This window comes from Trachurus japonicus, chromosome 9 (assembly GCF_045865225.1).
Source record: "Trachurus japonicus isolate A0001 chromosome 9, Traja_1.0".
NCBI classification, from domain to species: domain Eukaryota; kingdom Metazoa; phylum Chordata; class Actinopteri; order Carangiformes; family Carangidae; genus Trachurus; species Trachurus japonicus.
In genome coordinates, this window is record NC_140915.1 from 12,083,643 (window position 1) to 12,107,082 (window position 23,440).

Here is a 23,440-nt window from a genome sequence, read left to right on the forward strand (position 1 = left end):
AACACTAAAAGAACATACAGTATTTCACTTGTTGTTATGGTTACACACTCACAGCAGGTTGGTCAGCACCTCTGTGGCCAGCATATGAATTTTTAACATCGATTACACTTTCTCGAGCTCCTGCTATAATGTGCACTCTGGGCCTTTACTGGCGCCTCCCATGATTCACGCAGCCCTGCTGCCACACAAACATACAAAATTCAAAAACCTAATGGAGCGTGGCACACAGGCCATGCTGCACCGCACCAGCACTCACCATTGTTTTGCTTTCCAGCATCGATTGTGGATAATACTGCAGAAAAAAATGAAACAAAAGACAGTACAGTTCTCAGTCTCCCTCCCACTGGGCACCTTGACTTGTTCTTCCTCTTCTCCTTCTGTTGTCAGGTGACAGCAGGTGTACGTCTGTGGCCCTTGTATCTGTCAAAACACATGAGGAGATGCTCAATGTTAAAGCACTAAAACACCCAGAGCTGTGAAAGTCTCTGCAGGATAAAGAGTACAGTAATATTTTTTTTTAAAAACTCTCCCAGTGAGCCTCTGCAGGGAAGATTTCACACTTCAAACTCGCTAAATGTGTTTTTGAACAGGTTGAAATCTGATGTACTTCAGTCAGAAAAGGCTCGGCTGTTTGAAGAAAAGTGCTCAAACAACAAATATTATAATGAGCGCTAATCCCCTTTAATAGAAACACATAAATACTGGAATAATAAATAGTTAAATCACCATAAGAGATTACGAGTATAACAAGCACTACCATTGTCTCGTGTGGTTTTTATAGTATGTCTGATTCAAAGTCTGAATAAAATAGATAATAACAATAACTAAATGTCCTCATTTCACTGAAATACACATAATAAAACACAGTGATATGCAGTGAGGCTGATGAATCACTGAGTCCTGTCACTAATAAGTGGCAGTGATCAGTTTAGCTGAATGATAAGTGACAGTGGGCATCAGCGAGCTGAGCGGGTTTGGAAAAAGAAAAAGCAGTGTGTCTATTTCAAGGACATTTCTCAGGTGTTTTCACAGCTTTAAACTGCTGCAAGGATGAAAACTGCATTTGAACTTCAGTAGTGTGTTTGTGCTGGAGAAGATAAGAGGCTGTTTCCTCTTTTCACACACAGGCAACAGGCAACAGGACACAACACACTGAAGGAATCATAAGTGAAAGCAGCCCGAGTCTTATGAAGCAACAACTAACAGCTGATTAACTTAGCTATACCCCTTGCAACTGTTACATTTACAATCAATCATGGTGTAGAGACAAGATCATAGCCTACTTGCATATAATACAGAGACAAATTTGAAACATGATTAAGTGAACAAACATAATTAAGTAAGCAAATCAGACGGTAAAAATAGGATGCTCTTGCAGAATACATACATCACAAATCATGAGAAATGAGGAATACCGTAGCTTACTAAAAACATTTCATAAAACAAATAAAAACAATGAAAAGCGGGAAATTATCAATAACTTAAATTCATCAATGACTATAATAACTTAGAATACAGTACATTTACATGAAAACATGTGGTTATGCGTGTACGTGTGTGTTCGTGCTCAAGGACGGAGTAAAGCAGAGATGTGTGATCATGTGTTTCCAACAAAGTGTGTGTTCAAAGAGAGAAGGACAACAAATTTCTGTTGTTTGTTCAAGTTCAAGTTTCAAAGCTGAAACAGCCCAACATCACACAGACGATTGATTTCCTCAATCTTTATTGCCTCATGTCTCTCTCTCTGTCTCTCTTTCTGTCTTTTCACTATCTCTGTGTTTTTTTCTGTTTATCTCTGATGACTTTCTTTCTCTGCCTCCCAGTCGATGATACAGTCCAGGAAAGCGGGACTCGCCCACACACTGGCCACGCGGACCTCCCTGAAAGACGAAGAGCTTGTGAGTGGTCAAATTCATATGCTGCAAACACACACACACACACACACTGAGCCTGTGACTTTAGAGATATCTGCTGGAAGACTTGTTGTCACTCGGAGGCGGCTAATGAGGATCCACACAGGGGAAAAAAAAAAAAAACTTTCACAGACAAACGCACTCTTTCCCTCCTCGTGGTGTGTTTACTCCTCCCATCATTATTCTGCAGTCGCTCTGTTAATATGTTCGTCGCAGATCCAATAAAAGCCTCTGAATTTTTTTCTTTTTTTGCTGAGTCAGCTTCAGGCAGCTTCAGGTTTTTTAATAAAGCCAGTGGCGATGAGGCGAGGCGAGGCGAGGCGAGTCTCCCCCCTTCCCCCCGCCCACTCCACTGTGTCGAGTCATGATGGTGATTACGTTGCATTAGGAGATGAACGGAGCCGCTGCCAAAGTATTAGATTAAAATTTATACAGTATAATTACGCTAAAAGAGACTCCCGGGTACTGTATAATAAAACATAAAAAGATTAGGAGCGTCTTATTTTGAAAAAAATCAACAGTTTACCAGAGTGCTGCCTCTTTTTTTTTTTATTATTGTTGTACAGATTAGATGCAGGTTAAGACACGATTTGTAGTTTGTTGAGTGTGAATGACATCAAAGTGGAGGTGTTCCTAGTGTTTTGTTTTATTTATTTAACACACTCTTATCGACAGAGTGCGAAAACCCTCTGAAGCCTCTGGAAATGCCACATTCTCTCTGCGAGGCAATTACCCAGTAGTTCTCAGTAATTTAATTAACTGATTAATGTCAAGTGAAATAAGAAGATTAATATTCCAGTTGACATTTAGTTCAGTTCATGTCGACGTCAGGAATGTTTTTGTTTGTTTGTTTGTTTGTTTGTTGTTGCCCTGAGCCTCATGTGCAGGTTAATCCATCCCTAGTGTCCATGACAACAACTCTGTATTTGTATCTTTTACATATTGATATGAACTGATTTTCGAAAACAAAAACAAACATTCAGAAACAGACCTAGAACCAGCTTCATACAGTGATTAGTCACTAACTTTATGTCAGATCTACAAACAGGTGTTTGCATGTAGGAGAATGTTAAAGGGATAGTTCAACATTTTGGGAAATTGGCCCATTGCCATAATTGCGATTAGGGATTTAGGAGTAGGTTTGTTACCTTGAATTGTCGGTGCAAGCTATTTTTAGAACGGCGGAGCAGAGCCGCGAGCTGCTCAGAGCTACGCTACCGAGGCTCATGGGATTTCTTGGTTTCCCTCATCAAACTCATCAAATACACAATCCAACAACTCCAAAACGCTCTGGTGGACAAGTTGTGACCTGCACATTCACCACGCTATGAGATAATAACAGAACGTTATGAGACAGAGTTGTTTTAGTCGTAAATTCATTCAGTCGGGGGGCAGTTTTTCAGCAAGCAGTCTCTGCATTTGCCTCAAAAACATCTCTAAATAATAAACAATCTCCATGCACAATGACTGACATCACTGAGAGCCAATCAGATCACTGGGATGCCACCGTGTAAACTCTGGCCATGTTCCTGTATTCAGCTCTGACAGATGAGAGCAGCATATGCAGGGAGCTGTGCAACATTTTGTGCTGTTGGCTCGTAAACACAGATACTGAGCAGATATTCACAAGTCGACAACCTGTGAAAACCAACGAAAAAACTTGTGAAAATCTGATGCCAAAATGTTTTGGTTTTTTTCCCTGTCCATTCATCCATGGTGGCAGAAGCACTTGCACAAGCTGTAGCAGGATATCTTATTATCAGTAAAGGATTCTTTAAAGTTGGCAGGGAAGTAAATCAGAGGTAATGAAATCATGTAAAAGCACGGCACAGAAAAAGTCAAGTCAAAAGGCTCAAGTGGTTGAAACGGACGCAGGTCGGATCGATAAAACCTTTAAAGCGGCTAGAAGGAGAGTGAATGAGACCGAGGCCAGAGGTGACAGAGAAAGAGCAATGGCGAGAAGAACTGCAGCTCCTCTTCTATTATCACCGTTGTAATAACAATAAGAGTGATGATGAGAGTGACTCACAGGCCCTCGAATCAGATTCCTCCTTTTACCAAATCAAACTGGGCTTCTAGTCGAGGTGTCATCCGCCGCCCACGGTCCTCCTACACCGGACAACGGCAGGATTTACTTCATCAGAGGAGAAGCCAAGAGATATTCAGAACTGTGCATTGTTACCTGGAATTATCCTTTAGTTCTTGTTCTCCAACACCTTTCATGCGTTCATGCTTTAGATTACTTACTGTATCTCTCTTTAAAGTCAAACCAAATTCATTGCCTTTCCTTTTGTCATTGTTTTTATCTGATTATTACTGCCATGGGGCTTATGCAGAGGTCATCAAGGACACATGCAATAAAACAATAAAACAGAAGTATATCAAACCTAGCTAAAATGCCAAGGAAAAGAGATGTGACTTGACATGCTGAAGTGTTTGTGCAGTCCTAATCTGACACACACACAGGTTGACAGCTCCTAAATGTCAGTGCTCATACAGAGATGATCATGTATCTGTCTGACTGACTCTGTCTTGACCTTAAAGAGGAACTATGCAAGTCCGGTCGCTTTTCCTCTGTTTTGCTAACCCTCCTCTCGGCCATGTGCATTTGTTTACAACGAAGCCGTCTAAAAATCAATACATGGAGCTTGGTGGAAAACGTTATATAACACATACGATGTTCCGACGTGTATCTCTGTAGTCTTAAAAGGGGAACTATGCAAGTCTGCTCGCTTTTCCGCTGTTTTGGTTACGCTGCCCTCAGCCATGTGCATCTGTTTACAACGAAGCCAGCGAAAAATCAATAAATGGAGCAGTGGATAAAGTTACATAACATAAACAATGTTACGGCGTGTGTGTTTGTGTAGTCTTAACCGCCATAAACAAAAGATTGCGGGTTACGGAGCGCGTTTGTGTCGCGGTGCGTAGAGACAAGAGCTGGGAAACCGGGGCGGCGGCCGAGTAACTACACTGATGTTGCCAGGTTGGTTTCCAGCCGTGAGACGCCAGGTGAAGGCAGAGAGCCTCCGTTCTCACTCGTAACAAGTCACAAGTCATTTGGTTAACTATCACAATTACTCCACAGCTACTAATTAAAGTAAAAATGTAGCATAGCCACAGAGAAATCCTGCTTAGTTCCTCTTTAAGGGAAATTTTCTCTTAATCTTTCCTTGAATAACTTCCCCTTTCTTTCACCCTTTTACTCTCTCTGACAGAAAACCCACGTGTACAAGAAGACCCTGCAGGCTCTGATCTACCCCATCTCCTGCACCACGCCCCACAACTTCGAGGTGTGGACGGCCACCACGCCCACCTACTGCTACGAGTGCGAGGGGCTGCTGTGGGGCATCGCCCGGCAAGGCATGCGCTGCGCCGAGTGTGGGGTCAAAGTGCACGAGAAGTGTCAAGAGCTGCTGAACGCCGATTGTCTGCAGAGTGAGTGGAGTTACTGAGCCGCATGAAACCTGGAAATATTCACTGTTGTTTGGATATTTTGATGATGTTTTAGTAGATTTAATATTTGTGTAGGCCTACCTATTATAATTTTTCCCTAATCATGATCATCATGTCATGAAGGGATAGTTCAACATTTTGGCCCATTGCCCTAATCCCTATAGTCATAGCAGTAGGTTTGTTACCTTTATTTGTCGATGCAAGCTATTTTTCAAGCTACAGAGACAGGAAATAGTCTTTAAAGGGATAGTTCAATATTTTGGGAAAAATTGACCCATTGCCATAATCCCTATAGTCTTGGGAATAGGTTTGTTACCTTTAATTGTCGGTGCAAGCTATTTTAGAACGGCGGAGCAGAGCCGTGAGTTGCTCAGAGCTACACTACAGAGGCTAATGGGATTTCTTGGTTTCCCTCATCAAACTCATCAAATACACAATCCAACAACTCCAAAACGCTCTGGTGGACAAGTTGTGACCTGCACATTCACCACGCTGTGAGATAATAACAGAACGTTACCAGGCAGAGTTGTTTTAGAGGCAAATGCAGCGACTGCTTGCTGAAAAACTGCCCTCGATGGAAACGCACATCAGCAGTTTTGCATGAATTTACCTCTAAAACAACTCTGTCTCGTAATGTAACGTATTTGCCAAGATGTTGAACTATCCCTTGGTGTTTTAATGGCACATTCAGAGCAACAAGCTAACCAGTAACACATGAACTACAGGAAACTCTTGTTGGTTTGACAAGGAAAAAGTGTTGGTAAAACAAATCTGGAAATGTTTTGTAAAAGAAAATAATATCAGGATTTTACCAAAAAAAGAGAACAACTGCGTCTAAGTCCCTGAACCACCAAACTCTGAAACTTAAAAAGAGAAATGTGAAAAACGCCTTTGATTCTAATGTACTGAAATAACAGTGTCCTTCTCTGTCACTTTCTCGTCTCCAGGAGCGGCAGAGAAGAGCTCCAAGACGGGGGCGGAGGACCGGACGCAGCACATCATCATGGCCATGAAGGACAGAATGAAGATCCGCGAGAGGAACAAGCCGGAGATCTTCGAGGAGATCCGCAGGTTGTTCAACATCTCCAAGATGATCCACACCCAGCACATGAAGAGCGTCAAGCAGAGCGTCCTGGACGGCACCTCCAAGTGGTCGGCCAAGATCACCATCAACAGTACGTCCTGTTCACATTTCTTTGGAGAAAGAGAAAGAGCAACACATGCAGTAAAAACTTTATTATTCTTGGTTCATCTGATTATTTTCAGATGGAAATTGTGAACAGACAAGACGTAGGAGACTTACCTCCTTATAATGATTCTGCTCAGTTAGATTTAAGGTGGAATAAATCTGATGTAGACGACAGAAACCCTGGAAGAAGATGCACTACAGGAGTTTTCACACTCTGAGTCACAGAGTCTTTTAATCTCTTTGGTCTCTTTCACTTTATCACAAGTTCTTAACTTCTCCTGCTGCTGCTCTGCTCTGCTCGTCTGGCCGCTGAAATGACTCACGACTCCGAAGCTTTGAAAGAAAAGTTAAACCACGACGTTAATCATGTGTTAAATAAATGTATGAAGAGACAGAGGCAAGTCCGTCTCCACAGATGTGTTACTGTTACTGTCGAGCTCATTAGAGAACAAACCCACCTCCTGTCCTGACCTGTCCTCCATCTACCTTTCTTGTTGTCTTTTTCTATCCATCTCTCTCTCTTTCCCGCTTTCTATTATTACGAATGCAATCACTCGACCTGTGAACAGTGTCCATCAGGCTTGTAGTGACAGGAAAGTGTGTATAACACTCATCATCTGTGTGTGTGACTTCAGTCTGCAGGTCGTAGCACTCAGTGGTTACATCTTCCTTTTTGTCTTTTTTTGTTCTCAACCATTGACTTGAGCCTGATGGGTTGTTTATATGAAGTTGTGTGTTCAAGATGGGATACGGTCGTCTGTTAGTGGTTTGGTAGATTATTAGAAAATGTGCAGTGAAATGCTGAGATATTGATCATGAAGAGAAACCTGATAATTAATCAGACCAAGCAGCCTTTAGACACGTGTTCAGGCTCATTTTAAATGTCCTGGGTATTGGTTGGCAGCCGATCACGCTGAATGTACATTAAGCATCACCTGTGGGATGGTTTGCTGCTGTGGAGAACTTCTCTCCCAGGCTTCTTATATTATATTTAAGAAGACTAGATGGCTCACCCGAAGCTGCTGCCCATTGACACAGCGTTGCCACACGGCCGCCATCTTGGCTCGGGTCCCTCAGAGCATTAAGCCTGTGGTGCATGTTCTACTAAAATAACCAGAAATCTTTCAGTTTTTGACCAATTTTCAAACGGTTTGGTTTGTTATGAACGTCAGAAATGCAGTTACGGTATTGCATATTTAAAATTCTTAATAACTGTAATTTTTTTATATTAACCTTTATTTATACAGGTAAAATCTCAGCAAACATAAAGTTACAGACTAACTGAATGTACGAGAGACAAAACACAAAACACGAACATTAAGATAATTAATGCAAACTACAAAAGTGCAAAAAAGAATAAAGCTAGTTAAGTACATGTGCAGAGCCCCACAGACACCAGCCTTCTCTAATTTGAAGTCTCCTAGAGGAATAAAGCTGGACAGCTTCTGCTGGAGCATGTTCCAGGTTGCAGGTTGCAGCGTAGGAGAACGTCTATTTGCCAAGTTCACATTCAGAGTCACATTATAGTAACATTATGTAAATAGTTACAGTAATATCTATATATGGACAAATACCACTGAGTTCTGAGTAGTTTTTTAGTGCAGATGACTGGATCACCCACTGCAGCCAGTACAGAGTCAGAGCGGGTGATTAGGACGGCCCTCAAGTGCAGGAAGAGTCATCAAACGTCTGAAATTGTTTTACAGGAAGAGAAACTATATCAATTATGATGTAAAAATACTCAGATAATAACTTTCTGAGATGAATATCAACAGATAAAAGATTTCTTATCAACATATACTGTAGATACAGGATTAATGCTGGGAAATACATTCTTTCAAGTCTCTGTGCCCTGAAAAAAGAAAAAAACAACAGTGAAAACAGCCTAAGTGTGAATGTGAAGCAGAACATGTCAGGGTTTCTCTGATAAATAACTAAAAGAAAAAGAAAGAAAAAATATTTAGCTATCCGGTGGAAGTTTCCTCTTTCATGTGACAGCCTCCTCTGAACTGTGGAGAAACTTTTGTTTAACTGTTTATATGCGAAGTTTCAATGGTTGGAGGAGCAGACGACGAGCGTCCTCGGCTCCCTCCCTTTGCCAGGCATCATCAGGACCGCCGCTGTTACCAGAGCAACTAGTCACATCACACCATATAGTGGCAGCACTGTTGCCATGGCAGCCATCACACCTTGTCTTTCCAATCACCAGTGATGAGCTCCATTTAGAGAGGGGGGGGGGGGGTCCGGGGACGAGGGTTCGCCACCGGGTGTTTTTTGTTGAAATTCATTCATACAACTCACAACGACTCACTTTTCTGTCGATCAAGGTCAGGTATCGACTCTTTGATGCGTAATTAAAGGATTTTAATGTTTAATTAATTATTAATGTAAAATGTTTAATTTAAATGTGTCAATGTCGACTAAGAATTTCTGTCGTAGTTGAAGGCATCAAATATTTCTTTTATGTTACATTTGTTAAGTTCTTTCTTTAGTGACAGTGTCCTTCGACCTAAGTGGAGAAATAACATTCATTCTTTAACAGGAAACGTAAATTTGTTCCACTTTCTCATCTGAAAAACAATCAGACACAACTTTTAACTCAAACCCAGTTTTGTATTGAAGCCGAGCTGTGATTGGATTTGACGGCGGACTGACAGGAGACACTTGACAAGAAAAGCTCTTTGAAAAATCCATTCATTTCATTAGGGAATATCTCCACTAATTGATATTCAGAATTCTCTTTAGCACAGATGAGAATGATGCATCAGTCACAGCAGCGAACGAACCAAGAGCTTGTAGTGCACAGGACTTCATGGCTGCTGTTGTTTCTAAATCATAGGGAAGATATGAAGTTAAAGTTTAAAAAAATTAAAAACCTTAAATGGATAGTTCAACATTTTGGCAAATTGGGCCATTGCCATCATCCCTATAGTCATAGCAGTAGGTTTGTTTCCTTTAATTGGCAGTGCAAGCTATTTTTAGGACGGTGGAGCAGAGCCGCAAGCTGCTCAGAGCTACGCTACAAAGGCTAAATTTCTTGGTTTCCCTCATCAAACTCATCAAATACACAATCCAACAACTCCAAAACGCTCTGGTGGACAAGTTGTGACCTGCACATTCACCACGCTATGAGATAATAACAGAACATTATGAGACAGAGTTGTTTTAGAGGCAAATGCAGAGACTGCTCGCTGAAAAACTGCCCCAGACGAGAACGCGCATCAGCGGTTTTGCATGAATTTGCCTCGAAAACAACTTGGTTTTGCCACTCCATGTGATAACAGCTGATCCACAACCAATACTGATATTTTTGGCATCTACTATCTGTATTACATCTGACACACTTTGTAAAAGTGGGAACTCATCAACATATTGATCACATGATTGGTTTTAAGGTGATCAATGAGTTCAAGAGCATGTTTCCAGTCTTTGTGCTAAACTAAGTTTAAAGGGACAACGAGGAGTTTCTAATCGGTTATAAAAAAGTCTCACGTTAATGTGGATGAATCTCCGTTACCCACACTTGTTAATGGGCCCATTTTCGATAAATATATCGTTCTGTCTCTATCGTTATTTTGTTACTATTAGTGGTGGCGGAAATGCTGGTCGAGCAGACCAGCGTTTCTTTACTTTCAGTTTCGCAACGAGTCATGAGAATAACGTAGCTGAATCGCCGTTTATGGTCGGAACTACGGTGGTATCTGAACCTCTTTGAACCTCTGACTTTAATTATTGATGAATGAAAACATGAGTCTGTCTTGCGCCGGTCAAAATAATTTTACGGTGCACGCGGAGGCTCATAAATGTAGTGTGAAAACGCTTCGCTTTTCCAAAACTCCTCGTTGTCCCTTTAACTAACGCTGTAGCTTTCATATTTAATCGACTCTGTCTTCTCATCTGAAGAGCCGTTTATTTCCTCCTGCCTCCAAACTGAGTGTGGGATGATTGAACCTCCTCCAACTTGTTTCCAGTTCTTCATGGCGGGGGGATCTGTAACTTTCTGAAACTTTAATCGTTCAAGTAGCTGAACAATAAAATTCTGAGAGACGATGAACCGTCATTAAATCTCTACCAGGAGATGAATAAATGTATTTTAATAGCTCTGCAATATGGAAAATTTGAAATATACCACTGGTGTTTAAGCTCCTATCTTCACTTCTCTGGTTTAAATCAACGTCTGGTTGTCTGGAGGGGAAACACACACACATACAGTACACACACACACTCCAGTGACTTATGGCTTGAATCATCAAAACACTTGTGCTGCTACTTTCTTTATTGCCAGTCCATACACATCCTGACACTTGTCAAGCTGTGATGACATGTTTCCACACTTCATACCATCCTATTTACCAGAGTTGACACACGTCAGCGCTCTCAACAAGCAGCAGTTTTTATCACATTTAGCTCCCTCCGGCTCTGCTCTGCTCTGCTCTGCCGCCTCTATCAGCATCTCATGCACGATACTTAACATTAACTGTCACGTAACGTAAAGTCAAACGCTGCGACGCTCCGCACCTCGGCCTCCGTGTTGACCTTTCAGTCCATTTACCTTCCTACAGGTTCTTAGAGCAATAAAGTGCACGACACGTGGAGCTCCATGTCTTTGTCTCCAGGCTACAGCTGGAGTGAAGACCTGCAGCTATAAATAGCCACGCTCATCAGTATTTGCTGCAGATCTCTCGCTTTTCCTTCTCACCTGGATTAAAGTGGCAGAGATGGTGGCAGGGATGAAGTTGTCCTTCACTTTAAAAAAAAAACAAAAAAAACAACTCCTCTGACCTTCCTTTTTAAAGAAATGTCTCCAGACTCAACAATAAGTCTTTAATCTCCATCTATCAACACCAGACTGATGGTGTTGTGTTTGAGCCGCTCATTATTTCAGTTGTTGCTTTGTCGTCTTGACAGAGTGATACACAAACAACACCACGCAGAATACAAAGTGCAAAAATGAAATTAAAAATTGTCATGAATATGCATGTCGGCTTTTATCGTCCGGGCACGCCGCAGTTAAAGGTCAAACCGCGTTGTCTCTTGAACGCATCTTTGACCAGCAACTTGGCGAGAAAACATTACCCAACAACATCTGCCTGTGAGTCATGAGTTTTGTGTTACGAGGCTTTGCATAACTGCGTGGGCGACATCTCGTGTTTTCAGTGTGTGTGTGTGTGTGTGTGTGAATGAGAGACAGAGAAAGATGATGTGAGAGAGTAGGTGTTTGTTGTTCTTATGCAATTTTCATAGTCATTCTCTCTATTTGTGTGTGTCTGTGTGTGTGTGTGTGTGTGTGTGTGTGTTCAGTCGTCAGTGCCCAGGGTCTCCAGGCCAAGGACCGGACCGGCTCCAGCGACCCGTACGTCACCATCCAGGTCGGCAAAACCAAGAAGAGAACAAAGACCATCTACGGCAACCTGAACCCGGTCTGGGAGGAGAAGTTCAGCTTGTAAGTTCAGCCTGATGGGTTTTTTTTCTGCTTCAGCTCAAAGTCACAGTTGTCACGTTTATAGATTTTCTTGGTACGATTATTGTCAGAGAAATAATCACAGTATTACGATTATCACGATTATTATGCATCAATAAATTTCACAACACTATGAATGTGTAAAATCAAATATAGTCAAAATATAATACTAATCTCTTAATATAGGACCAGTTATTAATCCACTGGGGGAAGTGTTTGAAATATTTAAGTCATTAATTGTCATCTATATCAAATGTTTAAGTTTATTTTAATCGTTTTTTTTTCACAATACAAATGACACTCTAATTCAGTGTTACTGTACTTTAGATAAATGGACCGGTATCTGTGCATTTACCTTTACTTTGCCGCACATCTGCAGATATGGTTCCAACATAATCTTTTTCAGAAAGTGACGGTATTTAGGAATCTTTACAATCAATTAATTGATTAGTACCACGATTAATTGTGAAATACAAGTAATCGTGACATCCCTACCACACACACACACTCACCTGGACAGAGCGAGGTTTATCGATGCTTCACTTCAAGGTAAACCCACACTCTTGTCAGGACCACGGTGTCGGTGGTGTGTACTGTTCCACATCTCTCTCCTGTGTGTTGCATGTGTTTGATGAACAGCTTCGTGTTTATTACTGCACACAGACCTGTGAGACACATGTGAGGGTGTGCACTGCACTGCAGGGCTTCAAGGGGAAAAGAAGAAAAACCACAATGTTAGAGGCAAAACTCTGACTAACACCTGACTAACACCGGCGCTCCCAGAGTTAATGGGGGATTATCTAATCATGCAGATTCATATTTTTATTATTATACATGAAAAGTCACCACTTCTCTCTTACACTCTGTAGTGTTGGGTAATATAAGTGTCATGTTTCTTAAGCTCTTCATTTGTTTTCTATGTAAATAATATATTCAGGCGAGACAGCCTAGGTGAATAGGCAAAAAATAGATACCACTATGAAACTTTCCCAGTTTGTTATGTACATAAAAACTAAGAAAAAATGTATTGCAAGTTTTCTGAATTTTATGTTTATATATGCAAATGAGGCAGTAACTCATTAAATATGCATTAATTTGCATATACAGTATCTCCAAGAACAGAATCACCATCATTGGAAAATGCCAGATTCAAAAGCTTGGTTTCATTTTGTTGATGCATTCCACGAGAAACATTTTACACAAGGGATTGTGGCTATGTCCTCTTATCAGCCCATACATCAGGAAATACCGTCTACAGTCATAAATACCAATTTTCGCCATGTTTTTGGTATAAAATGTACTTTAAACCTGGCTATGAATGATGTATCAACAAACCCTTCTGTAAAAAGAAGCAGGATATAGATAGGAAGAAATGTGGAAAGTTTGGAGAGTGTAGGTACTAGGAAAATTGGTATTTCATATCTCGATGTGCAAGAAAAACTCATTTTTGAGAAAACGGCCTGGAAGTTCTGTATTGTAAAATTCCTTACATTTTTATTTGAAACTGCCATTTACAAACACAATAACCTAATCAAACCATTAGTAATAGACATACTAAACACAGTAAAATAAACAACTGATTGTGTGTAATTGACGTTTTGTTGCCACTAGTTTGAAAGAAGACATGTTTAGGAAGCAAAATTTCAAAATCGATCAGAAAGGGAAAATGGCATTTTCAGGGGTGCAGTCTCGCCTTAAAAACAACTTTAATTTTCAAATTGAAGTAGTAAAGTACATTAAAATACATTTCCACCATTGTTATCTTGTTTCCTGTTGAAGGAAAACTCTTTACTTTACTTTACTAAACTAAACAACTTTATAATAGAGGTATTATTAGAGGTATTATTAGGATGAGGATTGGTTTCACTAGTGACAGTAGTGAGTGTTGTGTTTTTTCTTCATGTTCTGCTTAAAGGGACTCTGCTATATAATCTATAAGAGCTAAGAAAATGAAATACATGGATATGCATATAGAACGAGATGGATATGTAATTTACATAGGGATTTCACTCAAACATAATAATTATGACGCTGTAAGATAAAGAAGAACACTTGAACTTTAAGTTGAACTTCTATTACAAATCAACGAATCAGCCTAATTGCTGCAGAGAGATAATGAGACACAGTTTTTTTTAATGCTGATTTGCTCCGGGCTTGTATCAACCCTCAACCTTTTTCAATAAGCACTGACTCATCTCTCTCCCTGTCGCCGCAGCGAGTGCCACAACTCGTCCGACCGCATCAAGCTGCGCGTCTGGGACGAGGACGACGACATCAAGTCCAGAGTGAAGCAGCGACTGAAGAGGGAGTCGGACGACTTCCTGGGTCAGAGCATCATCGAGGTCCGAACGCTGAGCGGCGAGATGGACGTCTGGTACAACCTGGGTATGTAGGAAACGTGTGTGTGTGTGTGTGTGTAGCTGTGTGAACTTCAGAGTGTTGAGCTGCTCGTTAGCGGCTGGAGCGCTCACTGTTATAATTGTCTTCTTAGATTCAAAGTTCAGCCCAAGTTTAAATCTGACTGCTGTGCCACTTCAGAGTAATTGAGTGTGTGTGTGTGTGTGTCCACTTACAGAGAAGCGAACAGACAAGTCGGCGGTGTCTGGTGCCATTCGTCTTCAGATCAGCGTGGAGATCGAGGGAGAGGAGAAGGTGGCTCCATATCATGTAGCGTACACGTGCCTTCATGAGGTAGATGCACGCACACACACACACACACACACACAAAAACACACACACACACACACACACACACACACAAACCTGTCAAGGGAAACCTGACAACAGACCTTCAGTAATAAGCTGTTTGTATTTACTACAACACAAACAACACACGCACAGTGACATTTTGTCTGAGTCTACAGAGAGTTGAGAACCAGTCCAGGTCACGACTGTAGAAACAGAAGCCGCTTTATTTTCTTAAAGGGATAGTTTTACATTTTGGCAAATTGGCCCATTGCCATTATCTCTATAGTCAGGCTCATGGGATTTCTTGGTTTCCCTCATCAAACTCATCAAATACACAATCCAACGACTCCAAAACGCTCTGGTGGACAAGTTGTGACCTGCACATTCACCACGCTATGAGATAATAACAGAATGTTACCAGACAGAGTTGTTTTAGAGATAAATACAGAATCTGCTTGATGAAAAACGGCCCCGGACAGGAACGCGCATCAGTGGTTTTGCATGAATTTCCCTCTAAAACAACTCTGTCTGGTATCGTTCTGTTATTATCTCATAGCGTGGTGAATGTGCAGGTCACAACTTGTCCACCAGAGCGTTTTGGAGTTGTTGGATTGTGTATTTGATGAGTTTGATGAGGGAAACCAATAAATCCCATGAGCCTCCGTAGCGTAGCTCTGAGCAGCTCGCAGCTCTGCTCCGCCGTTCTAAAAATAGCTTGCACCGACAATTAAAGGTAACGAACCTACTGCTATGACTATAGGGATTATGGCAATGGGCCAATTTGCCGAAATGTTGAACTATCCCTTTAACACATTTATTACTGAAATACTAAAACAAATCATCATATTGAACCAGTGGATACTTGATATTTCTGATTGACGAATGATGTTAAACCTTTCTACAACCTTGCTGTGTGCTTCGCTGCCATTTACGCGTTTTCCCTCTTCTCTTTCAGAACATGTTTCACTTCTCCACGGACGTAGAGGGAGGCGGCGTGGTGAAGATCCCCGTAGCCGCGGGCGACGACGCCTGGAAGGTTTATTTTGACGAGGTGCAACAGGACATCGTGGACGAGTTCGCCATGCGTTACGGCATCGAGTCCATCTACCAGGCCATGACGTGAGTGATGCTGTCTGTCTGTGAATGACATCAGCCATTTGTGTGTCTCTGTGTGTGTGTGTGTGTGGGGCGAAATCCAATCAGGAAATGCCTCAAATTAGTGTGTTGGTTTGCGTGTGTGTGTGTGTTGCAGTGATGAGGGTTGTCATGAACTATAAACAGCATGCAAATTAGTTTATCTGATCTAATGAGGAGAGATGACCCGTCACTTCAGAGATTTCCCAACTGTTTGATTGGATCATTGCAGGCAGGTGGCGAGACAAGGAGACACACACACACACACACATAGAGTCACAAACACACACATACATGTTTTAATTGCATTTATAAGGTTGTAATTTGACCTTAAAGGCACAGTGCGGCTCTCGCTCTGTGTTTGTTTTGTATGTGTGTGTCGGAAGAAGGAGCACAATCACGTAACTCAATCACACCGGGAAGCTCCGAGTAAATTAAAGTTGTGAACTGAAGCGACGTCGACTGTGTCTCAGTGGGAACGAGGATGTGAGCCAATCAACACACAACACAACACACACAGAGAAAACTGAACTTTGGCTTCATCTGTTGGTAGAATAACTGGAGGCTTTCAGGTGTCCAGTGTTTGAAAGTTTGGATTGTACGTGATTGTGTTTTATTGTATCACACAATACTTTTAATACTTTAACTTTTAATAACTTTAGGATGCATGGATGCACAACTTTCACTGCTTCATGTGCACAATGATATAAAGAAATTAGATTAATCCATACTTAAAGCAGAAGTAAGTGATATATTTGTGTTAATATAAGTCTTAAATAGTTATATCTTCCGACAGCAATCACTTATATAGAGTGTTTGGACTGAAACACGGGTCTGTCAGTCACTCTGCTCTGCTCTGAGTCGAGAAGAAAACATTTATCGTATCCTACAGTTTTTATCCAATGAGGAGAGAGAACGGCATGCAGGGCTGTGTGTGCAGCCAAGGGACGCCGTGAATGTGGCGACGTAGGGACGAGGACTGTTATGGTGCGTTCAAGGAAACTCGTTTTTTCCGACCTGTGAAGTCGTACCAGTTCGATCTGGTACATAGACTGTACAAAAAGACGTACTGGTACGATTTCACGGGTCGGAAGTTACGAGTGGCCGTTATAGTGACTTTCACCGGTAAAACAGGTCGGAAAAACACGAGTGGGTTGCCTGGAACGCTACAAAGTCGTAAGTTGTGACTTGAAGCTGTAATTTATGATTTCAAAAGCCTGCCTGGAACGCAGCATTAGCGAAAACGACCGGATCACTCACTTCTGCTTTAACACTGTTAAAGCAGATATCAGTGGAATGTTTTTGTTAATATAAGTCCTAAATAGTCCTATTTTCCGTCAGCAATCACTTACATGAAGTATTTCAGCCTAAACACGAGTCTCTCCGTCACTCTGCTCTGCTGTAACCCGAGGAGAAAATTTTCCTTGTGGGATACAAGTGTTATCCAATGAGGGGAGAGAACGGCATGAAGGGCTGTGTGTGCAGCCAAGGGATGCGCGTGAATGTGGTGACGTAGCACGAGGACCAATTGATGCCTGACAAGGGCGGGGGCTGCTAACTCATGGTGCGTTCAAGGAAACTCGTACTTTGTGTTTTTCCTTCCTGTGAAGTCATACCAGTTCGATCTGGTACGAGTTCACGGGTCGGAAGTTACGAGTGGCCGTTATAGGGAACTTTCACAGACAACAGGACGGTAAAAACACGAGCTACGGGTTACCTGGAACGCTACCAAGTCGTAGTTGTGACTTGAAGCTGTAACTTACGGTTTCAAAAGCCTGCCTTGAACACAGCATTAGCCGAAACGGCCGTGCCGCTGTTATCTGCTTTAACGCACATTTTAATTGTATATTATTGCAGTAATTTTGCACATATTTGTGAATTAGGTGGGGAGAGATACAGCGGATGATAATCTTTGTATAATTATATGACCCGGTGTTTGTGCTCCACCAACTTGCAGCGGTAACTAACTACAGTACTGTAGCAATGTTGTTAAAACTTGGTACAGTGCATGTCTCCTGGTTTTAAACCAGCTTAATCTGCTACTTGCACAGTCCCTGCTTAGATAAAATGTACAGTACACATGTTCTCTGGCTTCCTCCCGCAGTTCAAAACGATGCACAGTAGGTTTTTTTTTTTCAGATTCTATTTTTTACTATTTTTTAAGTTCATAACAACAACTAAGTACATACATCAAACAAAAAACAGCCATAGCACAAACAAAAACAATCCAGACACCTACAAAACTATTCTGTTCTGTCTCATGATTATAGATGTGTTGTAAACACGCACAAAACTCAACAAAGACAGCATTAGGAACACAGCCCAACCAAAAGCCAGACAATTATCTCATTTACCATTCACAGCAGCAGCCTTTCATGAAGAACAAAGCAATGAGAAAGGAATATATTTATATATATATATGTACAATACATATATAAATATATGCTTTTAAACTAGAGTCAACCTACCATGCACAGTACTGGAGGTTGATTGGCGACTCTAAATTGCCCTTGTGTGTGAATATGAGAAGTTTGGAGGAAGGGGACGAAGACATTAAAGAAGGGTCAAAATCAAAACATGTCAAAATTAGAACATGCCTGATCCTACACTTCCCATAATGCAATTTAATAGCCTCATACTTAACTAAACTGCTTATTGTGGTGTTGACATAATGGATTGGTTCGGTGGTTGTGGTGTATGGTGGACGTTGTCAGAGCACGGACTGAGCTCGAGACGTCTTCTCTTCTTCTCCATCACGCGTGTCTCATGATCATGAGCTGCTCCTAAATGATATTAATGTGAGGGAATACATTCAGGACTTGTGGGCGTCTCCAAATGCCAAAACAGCTGCCAGCCTGTCACTACGGCTTTTAATCAATACAGCTGTCAACACAGACACCGATGATGCAGCTTGTGTCTCACTTGCAACACAATGTGAGTGCACACAAGTCACGGCATCTCAGAGCAGATTGAAACACGTCAAGTTTAATAACTATTATCTAATATGTTCTAATGTTGTTTGTAATATTAGCTCAGGACAGATGGAGAAAAATGGCTGTACTCTGTTATTCTGCAGCTTTTAGTTAATTTCTTTTTGTTTCTTTCTTTTCTATTTCCTCTTTCCTCCTCTCCATCCATCCCCTTTGTTTTCTGTAATTTACATCCTCCTGATCTCTCTCTGGTCTGCTCTTTACGCCTTTTCTGGACCCCGATATCTCCACTGTCTCATTATCTCTCTCCATATTCATCCTCCCTTTTAAACCTTCTATCCACCTCGATTCCTCATATCTCCTCCCTCTCTCTAAACCTCCTCTTCCTCCTCCTCCTCCTCCTCTTCCTCCTCTCTCTGCCTCCTCAGCCATTTCTCCTGCCTGTCATCTAAGTACATGCTGTCGGGGGTGCCGGCAGTGATGAGCACCCTGCTGGCCAACATCAATGCCTTCTACGCCCACCCCACCGCCTCCACCAACGTCTCTGCTCCGGCCAGATTCGCAGCCTCCAACTTTGGGGTAAGTGACAATCACAACTAAACACAGTCAACACAGATAAACACCAGCTTTTCCAGAAGAGTCTGACAATCAAACTGTTGACTTGATGAGACAGTGGTGATGCAGTGCAGACGCAGCTTTCAGGCGATGTCAGCCGTCAGAAACTAAGCATTAACAGGTGATTTGACTTGAAAACAAACTTTTATTGCCATGAACAGGATATAAATGATATAAAACCACACCACATCCACAGTACACCTCAACTCTTTCATAGCTGAATGAAAAAAAACACAATGCTGAGGTTGAAAGTTGAATTATATAAAGTTCAAAAACTACCTAAACTCAATCAATCAATCAATCTTCGAGTCCAATGACGTTAAAGCTAGCAGCTAGTGTTAAACATACTGTATGTTTTGCATTGTGCTGCATATTGTCTAATTAGCTAAATATAGATGTCTTATGCACTTATTTATAGCTGAACTCTTTCTGCCTGTTTCTTTGATTCACTGCATCATTCAGTCTCTCGCACTACCATGCATTGGGGAAAAAAGTATTTGATCCCCTGCTCCTTTTATCGCAAGTTTTAACAGAAATCCAGAAATAATATCATATATAGATTATAAATTAATTAACATTTGATCAAGTGAAATAAGGGAAAACAGGAGTCAAATACTTATTTTATCCACTCTACAGTATGTGCACTGCTGCCTCTGATGAAAGCTGGGGCGTGATGCATTCATGGACGATATTTTCACCATAATTGCAAATCAAAACAATCACGCTGACATGTGATTGTGCGGAGAGGATCTCTTGTCCACCCCATATTCTTGGTGGATGATGTGTTTACTTTTTTATTTGTTTGTCTTTCCAGCACATTTCAGACTAACAACATTATTAAGCTTTGCATTGTCTGCATTGTCGTCCCATCAACCATGAAACGTTTGTCCTCACAATTCAAATTATTGCCTCTTTCCAACCACTTAGCACAACTTTTACAGTTTCTTCTAGACTTTTATGGTCACCATATCGGCCCATTATGGTGAAGTGAAGACCACAGTTGCTGTAAATTTGGATAAAACCCCCAAATTAAGTGAAAATCGTGAGCATTAATTACATTTCCTACTGTACGTGTGATAAGGAACCATCCATGGTATTTTCAGGCAATAAGGTGAAATATCATGTCTGTTATAAATAATATTTGAAAATGGGTCAAATTTTGACCCAATTTAAAACCCCAGTTATCATATTGAGGTCATTTTGAGATTCAGCTGCCAATCAACGGTCACCAGAATGAGATTAATCGGTCATTTAATCACTGTAATGTAATGTAAAACACTGATTTAAAGAATTGATATTCTCTACCAGCCATACTCTCTAAAAAAAGAAAGTCTACAAAAGTGCAGGTGGAGGCGTGGAGGAGTGAAATTTCATCTTGTAAAGGTGAGAGATGTTTGAATTAGCCTTAGAGCCACCGTTTGACTTTATGTAGGTGTCACGTCGTCTTCCCTCAGACGCCGGCCCACGGTTGTCTGTAGTATTTGAAGCTTTATGCTCTGAACAAGCTGTTTCTCACAGAAACGGCCGCCGCAATCATGCTGCTAATAATCTTCCTCATTAAAAGGTAATGTCTTATCACAGTGAGACCTTTGGGGGTGACTGTGAACTTTGTGGTGGCCCAAATTCAGCCCTGCAGGTTGGAGCAGGGGGTGGGTGGGTTGGTGGGTGGGGGGGAGTGGGGAAGGGCAATGACAGCTAGAGGCCGAGCTTAATGACTCCTGGGATCTTCGCCAATGGTGTCGACTTCAGTCTGGTTACACTCCAGTGATGTACGAGCGACTGCAGGCAGCATGTTCCTGCTTTAATGGGTCAGGGGGACGCAGACAGACAGACCTGCTCTCACTGTGAGCTACAACAGTGTGAGGGTCTGTTTCTGGGTGGTCGGCTTGGTAATAAGAAGAAGCTGCTGCTGCTGCTGCTGCTGCTGGAGAGGTTGTTAAGTTTCACTGATGGAGCCCGTTGTTTTGTTTTGTTTTTTCTTTCTTTCCCCAGTTGATGATGGAGAATGTCTGCGACACTGAAATGGCCTCACAGTAATTAATGGATGAATCAGCATAATTTAATGAATGAATAAATGTATGAAATATCATTCACCCCAGTTTGGAGAAACCCACACTAAATAAATGAATAACTAGACTAGGAGGTAACGTGTTGACTCCATAAATAAAAATGAATGATCCTAAACTGAACACAGTGGGATCCAATAAGTTTCACTAAAGTCTGAGACTTTTCACCCAAGAGTCCAGGAGCTGGAAAATGAAAGTGCTGAAAAAACTGCAGTTCCTCTAATGACCACTAGAGTCTGACTCAAACTCTGAGTCAATGCTCAAAGACTCTCATGTTGAAACTCTACAGCAGAAATAAACGCGTTTGCAACCTGGTGCAGAACATAGTTTTAGGTCTCTACAGCTAATTTGTAGATGACGACTATTTATTTCTAACTATATCCGTGAGCTGCTCAGAGCTACGCTACGAAGGCTAATGGGATTTCTTGGTTTCCCTCATCAAACTCATCAAATACACAATCCAACAACTCCAAAACGCTCTGGTGGACAAGTTGTGACCTGCACATTCACCACACTATGAGATAATAACCGAACAGTACGAGTTGTTTTAGAGGTAAATTCATGCAAAACCGCTGATGTGCGTTCCCGTCGGGGGCAGTTTTCCGGAAAGCAGTCTCTGAATTTACCTCTAAACAACTCTGTCTAGTAACGTTCTGTTATTATCTCGTAGCGTGGTGAATGTGCAGGTCACAACTTGTCCACCAGAGCGTTTTGGAGTTGTTGGACTGTGTATTTAATGAGGGAAACCAAGAAATCCCATTAGTCTCTGTAGCGTAGCTCTGAGCAGCTCGCGGCTCTGCTCCGCCGTTCTAAAAGTATCTTGCACCGACAATTAAAGGTAACAACCTACTGCTACAACTATAGGGATCATGGCAATGGGCCAAGAGACCAGTTTCACTTCCACAAGAGTGATCTTAGACCTTTAGATTTGTAAATCCAGTGAATATCAAATTAGAGCTGAGTCGATTCAGTCGACTGAATCACGTTGAGTCAGGATTTATTGCATCATTATGAATTCACCTTTGGTATTTCCACATCAGACCATATTGATCTAGATGTCCATCAAACTGTAGGAAGTAAAGATGAACCAGCATCAGTTTTTTTTTTTTAATTCTTGTAAACATAAAGGACATAATACATTTCTATTTACTGTCAGCTATGAGGGACATCGTGTTTTATCCCATTAATTAATCCCATAATATTTGGTTTACCTGTTCTTCATTTGTCATAGAAAAAAAACACAAATCTTGTTGGTCCTTCCTTATTTTTATTTTTTACTGAAATCCAGGTTGTTTTGTTGATGCCATCTGCCTCACTACTCACACTTCTGCCTGTCGCTCGTTTCTTTTCATTTGTCTGGGTTTTTTCTTTTTTTTTGACTGCTCCCGCTGTGATTCCTCTCAGACAGATCCTGAAATACACACACATTTTTTTTCTGTGTTTTTTTTTCATTCTTTGTTGCTTTCGTTCGTTTGTTTTTGGTTTGGTTTTGTTTAAATATTGGACCAAACTGATTTCAATGCACCTGCTGCCATGGCGATAAGTGGGTTTCCTAAAATCCTACGACTTCATTTCCTTCGTCCTTCGCTCTCGTCTCCTCAGTCGTATCGATCTGTTATTCCGTCTTCTCTTCTCTCCATAACTCAGCTCTGAAATCACCGGCTGACAGTGTGAGCACCTGTTGTTGTTGCACAGGTGTGTGGGTGTGTTTGTTCGCCTGTGGACTGTTTGCATTTGTGTGTGTGTGTGTGTGTGTGTGTGTGTGTGTGTGTGTGTGTGTGTGTGTGTGTGTGTGTGTGTGTGTGTGCTGAAGACAAACAGACATAGCAGCATCTCACTGATGAGAACAAACATTATTAACTAGATCTGTTTTTGTTGTTTTGTTTAGTTTTTTTTCTCCATAAATGACTTTTCCCAGGGAATAGTTATTGAGCATGTACAGTGTGTGTTTTATTAGTATTACTACAGTACACACTTTTTTATCAGAGACA

At 41.4% G+C, this 23,440-nt stretch overlaps 1 protein-coding gene across 3 annotated transcripts in view; it reads left to right on the top strand.

Moving 5' to 3' along the window:
* Positions 1-23,440, top strand: part of LOC146981013 (protein unc-13 homolog B-like) — a 188,879-nt gene that overhangs the window by 114,320 nt on the left and 51,119 nt on the right. For 2 of the 3 annotated variants that reach the window (XM_085785933.1, XM_085785931.1), the window contains 8 exons: positions 1,824-1,898; positions 5,129-5,348; positions 6,314-6,541; positions 11,857-11,998; positions 14,232-14,401; positions 14,592-14,707; positions 15,660-15,823; positions 19,197-19,347. In XM_085785933.1, coding sequence (XP_085642059.1) covers positions 1,824-1,898; positions 5,129-5,348; positions 6,314-6,541; positions 11,857-11,998; positions 14,232-14,401; positions 14,592-14,707; positions 15,660-15,823; positions 19,197-19,347 — 1,266 coding nt within the window. Of the gene's footprint in view, positions 1-1,823; positions 1,899-5,128; positions 5,349-6,313; positions 6,542-11,856; positions 11,999-14,231; positions 14,402-14,591; positions 14,708-15,659; positions 15,824-19,196; positions 19,348-23,440 lie in introns of those variants that run through there. The other variant, XM_085785930.1, reaches the window with a different exon arrangement.